Source organism: Cynocephalus volans, chromosome 1 (genome assembly GCF_027409185.1).
Source record: "Cynocephalus volans isolate mCynVol1 chromosome 1, mCynVol1.pri, whole genome shotgun sequence".
NCBI lineage: Eukaryota > Metazoa > Chordata > Mammalia > Dermoptera > Cynocephalidae > Cynocephalus > Cynocephalus volans.
This window is the reverse complement of record NC_084460.1, coordinates 230,887,482-230,893,702: the sequence shown is the minus strand read 5'-3', so window position 1 is coordinate 230,893,702 and position 6,221 is coordinate 230,887,482. Positions and strand designations below refer to the sequence as shown.

At 41.3% G+C, this 6,221-nt stretch overlaps 1 protein-coding gene across 1 annotated transcript in view; it reads left to right on the top strand.

Annotated features, from left to right (window-relative positions):
- The first annotated feature begins 3,990 nt into the window (after window positions 1–3,990).
- The window catches only part of IFIH1 (interferon induced with helicase C domain 1), a 52,553-nt gene continuing 50,322 nt past the window's right edge, over window positions 3,991–6,221 (top strand). Inside the window, exon 1 of the mRNA XM_063108824.1 lies at window positions 3,991–4,443. Within this exon, the coding sequence (XP_062964894.1) occupies window positions 3,991–4,443 (453 nt within the window). The remainder of the gene's footprint in view (window positions 4,444–6,221) is intronic.

The following is a 6,221-nucleotide window of genomic DNA, read 5'->3' as shown; positions in this document are numbered from 1 at the left end:
CAGTTACTTACTGTAACCAAGACAGCTTTTTGAATTATATAGGAATTCTTCTTTTTGTCCCTCATTCTCTTTGTGAAGCAATAGGTTGCAGAACTGCCAAGGGGTAAGCAAACATTTTTCCAGGGTAACTCTCATTCAGATTTCCTTCCTGCACTTGCTACTTTCTTGCTAGTTTTTGTAGACATTAGGTGGCCTTTTCAGTTGAATTCATAATTTTTTTCAAATATTCAATATTTTTTTTCTAATATTACCTAGAAATCTATTCTCTGAAGTATCCAGGTTGCTACTGCCATGAAGTTATGCATTTTACATAATAAATAAAAGGTTTTATTTTTTCTAAGCAAATACATGACAATGCCTTGGTCAATGGATTTGGCAGATAAATGTTCAAAACTACATTGTGTCCCTTAATAAATTGCTGAAAATATGTGTCCATTTATATCATTGTTTTAGCCAAACTGAATTATTATGAGTGATTCAGGATATTTCTGAATAACTACAAAGCACAATCTAGTTTTCCAAATTCTCCTGGTTAGGCCCAGAAACTATATACAGAGTTTGTCTTAGTCCGTTAGTGCTGCTATAACAAAATACCCAAGACTGGGTTATTTATAAACAACAGAAATTTATTTCCTTACAGTTCTGAAAGATGGGAAGGCCAAGATCAAGGCGCTGGCTGGTTCAGTGTCTGCTGATGGCTCTGGTCTCTGCTACCAAGATGGTGCCTTGCATGCTGTGTCCTCACGTGGCGGAAGGGATGGATGGGCAAAAGGGGCTGAACTCACTCCCTCAAACCCTTTTATAAGGGCCCTAATGACCCACCAAAGGCTCTACCTCTTAACACTGTTGTATTAGAGATTAAGTTTCAATATGAATTTTGGAGAGGACACAAACATTCAGACTATAGGACAGTTGATATTCATTACTCATGGATTCCATACTTACTAAAATTTGTTATAACCTCAAAATCAATACCTGTAGCACTTTCACAGTCATTTGCAGACACATGCAGAGCAGCAAAACATTTGAATCACCTGATGCACACATTCCCAGCCGAGGTCAAACAACGCAATGCTTTTGCCTTCTCATTTCAGCTCTCGTACTTCTTTATAAACAAGTGTCCTTTTTGTAGTATATTTAGTGTCATATTTTTTTGCTTTCTGTTGGTGAGTCCACTGCTTGGACTCAAATGGCTCCAAGGCATAGTGCTAAAGTGTTGTTTGATGTCCCCAAAGCACTGGAGGACTGTGATGTGCCTTACACAGCAAATAACTGTATTAGATAAGCTTTCTTCAGGCATGAGTTATAGTGCTATTGATCCTGAATTCAGTGTTATTGAATCAGCAATATATATTAAATAAAATGTCTTTAAACAGAAATATACAAAAACAAGGTTATGTATAGATCAGTTGATAAAAATGTGACCAGAGGTTTGAAGGAACCTAACCCTATATTTCCCCTAAGAGCAATAGCTCAGTATTCACTAATTTAGTGCTCATGACAACTTTATAGAATGCAACTACCACCAAAAATGAGAATCAACATTATCCACAGTTGGCCCTAGGCTAGCAGAGACCCTAATCTCTAGTTCTCACCTCTGGCTGGAGAGTGGAATCACAAGTAGAACTGAAAGGATAAATAAGTGACACTAAAGTTCCAGTCATAAAGATTCAGATGCAGTGGATAATTTTATACATCTTTGCATGTGAGTCTAATCTGCAGATAGGCTTGAGAACAACTTTCTAGGTTGTTACTTGAATTAGTTTGCCACCCCGCAAAAAACTGAATGGGCTGCTGTGGCACTTCCTACTGGGGGTACTCTTCAAGCGCATTGTGTATATTCAGGTATGTAAAGCAACTGGAAAACTAGTGTTCTAGGTTTTGGGGGGGTCATCCTTTTATTTTTGTATTCAAACAAAATGCCTTGAGCACCAGTGGCATTGCCTTAATACTGAAACTCAGATTTTTTTGATTGCTATCATTGAAAATATTTGAACATGGACCCAAATAACTGTGTAGGTATTTATTTAGAAATCTTTACATGTACAACTATAATAATATATCATAAAATACAACAAAAACTAAAAAGTAAAAAAATCAGATGAATTAAATAAGATTTTTTAAATACAATTTATGTAATCTAGTGCATGAATAATGAAAATACTTTGTAGTTGACAATGCATCATTATTTTTTTTTAATCTTAGTTTAACCCTTTGTGATTTAGCAATTCAAAAGAGTTGTAGAGTATTGTATTGGTTACCATGTGAATATGTCCCTTTTTTAAAAAGCTTAAAATCCTTTAGGGGAGAAAAAAGCTTAACTACATAACATAATTAGAGAAGGAAATAAGACAACATGCTATAAAGTGCTCATTTGGATATTTTGTATGCCCCCGGTAAATATTCACAAAGACTACTTCTCTTACGCAGTCCAAACCACTAGCAGGCTTCCCTGGCCTAATAAGACTTCACTGAACGTGCTTTGCTAACAGATTGTTTTCCTAAATATGTCTTTTTGATAGCCTACATGACCCTTCTATCCTTCATATAATTCTGGACCATGAGGTTGTAATTATGATGCATCTATACTGTGACCCACCGTTACCCACGGCTGCAGAAATACTCCTTAGTGATCAGCCCCCTCCAGGACTCACATTTTTGTGGCTTCTGTACTGAAATGAAGCTGTCATTTTTCAGTGTGGGTGTTTTATTTTTTTTCTTTCATGACATAGACAAATGTTGATGTTTACTACAAGTTGGTACATTAGTTGCTAATTAAATTCCTAGCTGCTTCAGCCAAAACTTGCTGTATTGAATCCAAGAAAAGAATGGCAGCTATATCAAAAATAAGTTGTTGGGGATTTTTTTGTTTTGTTTTGTTTTATTAAAGGAAAGTTGTATATTAAAGAATATGGGGAACTTACATGCTGGGAAATAAGAAACCTTCAGTCTTGGCTTCCTTCTAAGCTGAGTTGGTGGTTAAAGTCCCTCTGCATCTGTCACCAAGCCTTGGTCAAAGCTGTATACATACTGGCAATCTAGGCATTGAGGCAATAAAGTGAACTGTTTGTCGTGACTCACTTTTTCATACCCATTCTCAAACTCCCGGGGGGTGGGGGGGAACTGGTTAGTTTGGGGAACCCGCAGGAGGTCAGGTCTATTTTAGGAAGGGCACAGAGGGCCTTCCTCTTGGGGTTCTGGGGTTCCACCTTTCTGGGAAGACGTCTTCTTAACTTCATCTCTTCACTTTTTCCTTGCAGTGTCACCACTGTGTCTGGGCCAGACCTACCTGCATCCACCAGCCGAGAGGAACTCCTTCCTGTTCACATCAAGCTCTGCGAGAGTTTCTGTTTACTTCTCGGGTGGGAAGTCCCGAACCACATGCTTTCATGCCCTCCACATTTTAGCTGACAAGGCATCTGATTGTTGAGGGAAAACCCCGCTGGGAAGACGGAGCACTGCTAGAGCAGAGGGAGAGAATCTGCTTTCCTTTTCTATCTTCCATAGTGTCTTTGACCAAAGGCCGCCTTGCCAGCACCTCCTCCCCGACGAAACTTACTCCCCGCCAAGCGGTTAAGTTTGGGACGTCCTGAGGAGAAAATCGAAACAGAAACCAGTCAGGCAAACTACAAGAACCGCCTGGAGCAGGAAGGCTCGCGCCAGAGGTGCAGCTGCGTCGCCAGGCCCCGGCCCCGGCCCCGGCCCGGGAGGATCGCATCGCAGAGTCCGAGGGGCTGCGCCGCCAGCCCGCACCTGCCGTGCGCGTCCCCAGGCCCCGCGCCGCCCGCCCACCTGCCCAGGTGCGCCTGCGCCCCCCGCGCCCACCGGGGGTCCCTGCGTCCAGCCTCTTCGTTGTCAGTGTCAGGCACAGCGCTGCAGACCCTGCTTCTCCGAGGCAGCGGGCTGCGGCGACACACACAGCTTACCAGAAGAGCAGAGAACAGCAACCTTCTACTGGGGAGAATCCTCTCCCTCCCCTGAGAAGCAAACATGTCGAATGGGTATTCCGCAGACAAGAGTTTCCGCTACCTCATCTCGTGCTTCAGGGCCAGAGTGAAAATGTACATCCAGGTGGAGCCTGTGCTGGACTACCTGAGCTTCCTGACTGCAGAGGACAAGGAGCAGATTCAGAGGACGGCTGTCACGGCCGGGAACATGCACGCAGTGGAACAGCTTCTGAGCACCTTGGAGAAGGGGGTCTGGCCCCCCGGCTGGGCTCGGGAATTTGTGGAGGCCCTGCAGAGAGGGGGCAGCACTCTAGCCGCCCGCTACATGAACCCGGAGCTCACTGACTTGCCCTCTCCGTCATTTGAGAACGCTCATGATGAATGTCTCCAACTGCTGAACCTCCTTCAGCCCACTCTGGTGGATTCGCTTCTCGTTAGAGATGTCTTGGATAAGTGCGTGGAGGAGGAACTGTTGACAGTTGAAGACAGAAATCGGGTAGGTGTCAGTTCAGATGGAGATGGGCTTTTAGGCAGATTTTGCGGGGTTGCTTGTACATTTGCCCCTTTCCAAATGTTCTTTGACATCTTTGGGCAAATCTGGTTCCCTCCTTTGAGAAGAGAATATGTAGGCATTTAAAAACATAATTTTGAAAATTTAAACACAAAAGGGCTATTTTCTAATCTTTTCACTGAAACTAAAGAGGAGTTAACTTTAGAATACTAGTATATAGTAATAGGTAATGTTTATTGAACACTTACTATGTGCAATTAGTATCATATGAAAAACATATTATCACAGTTCAAGTTCGAAATAACCCATTGAGGGTTCTAGTGTTATTAACTCCATTTTAGGGGAGCTAAATAATTGCTCAAGTTCTCCGAGGAAGAACAGTGGCAGAGCTAAGAATTTAGGCTGATGGTGTTGAATTTTATATCTTATTTAATGTCGTTCCATAGAACAGGGGTCAGCAAACTGGCTAGCCCACAGGCTAAATCCGTCCTGCTATTGGTTTTTTCAGGCCCACAAGCTAAGAATGGCCTTCAGATTTTCAATTTTCAATATTCATGAAGAAAGTTTTATTAAAACACAGTCATGCTCATTTGTTTTCGTATTGTCTATGGCTGCTTTTTTCCTCCAGTAGCAGTTGGGACAGAGACCGTATGGCCTGAAAAGCCTAAAATATTTATTATCTGGCTCTTTAGAGAAAACTTTTTCCAATATCTGCCCTATATTATACATTATGCCATTTAGTCTTGGTTCAAATGGGGAAATTAAATATAACCCACATACACCCACATGTGCACACACACACATACTTTTGTTGTTCATTAATCATAGTTTGAACATTCTCTAGGAGTCAAAGTTTAGAGATAATTCATTGAAAAAATATATTGCTACTTGCAGTTTTTCATATTAGTGAAGAAATAGTAGATTTTTTTAAGGTGACATCTTGACAGAGTGAATTCTACAGGGTACTTTACACAATGTAATGTTCACTGTCTTTCAATGAGTGAAGACATACAGTGCAGCATTTGCTGACCTATTCGAATCTGACTTATTCAGGGTTGTATGTCAAAAACCTTGTTTTGAAAGACATCTAGGCACATAAACCCATGAATAAAAGTCAAAGTCTTTGTCTATACCATGCTATTTGATTTTGACCTTTTCTTTCCTTCTTTTTTGATTTGTCAATTGTTTATATCTTCATTACAAAACTCTGGGCATTGGATTGATTGACTATAGACTATGATGTGACTTGGTCTTTGGTGACTAAAGTTAATGGTCTTTTGTAGACTTGACACCTGTAGAGTCTGTCCAGAGACCCAAGCATGCATTTAATTTTGATGGCCAGTTTTCCCAACAAGTAAATTACTTTACACTGTTGTCTGTAACGTTTATGTTATTTTGTGTATTGAGAACCAGCTAGAACGCATTATAGTAGTCCAGCTGGATATGACAAATGTGTACATCACTGTGGCAGAATCTTAATTTGGAAGAAAGTATGCAGCCTTCAAGCCAGCTGGAGATGGAAGATGGCATTTCCAGCCACAGTAGCTGTTAGGAAGTCCAGAAGCAACAGAGTCCAGTAACACCACAAAGCTGTTTATGTTTGGTGGGTACGATGTCCCCGATTGCCAGCGAAACAGCACTTCTCCTTATTTACTCTAAATACTTCTGCCTATCAGCATCACTTTTGTCTTGCCTGGATTGAATTTCTGCCAGCTAGATTTTCTCCAAGTTCTTGATTCTGGCAAGCTTGGAGGCAGCTAGCA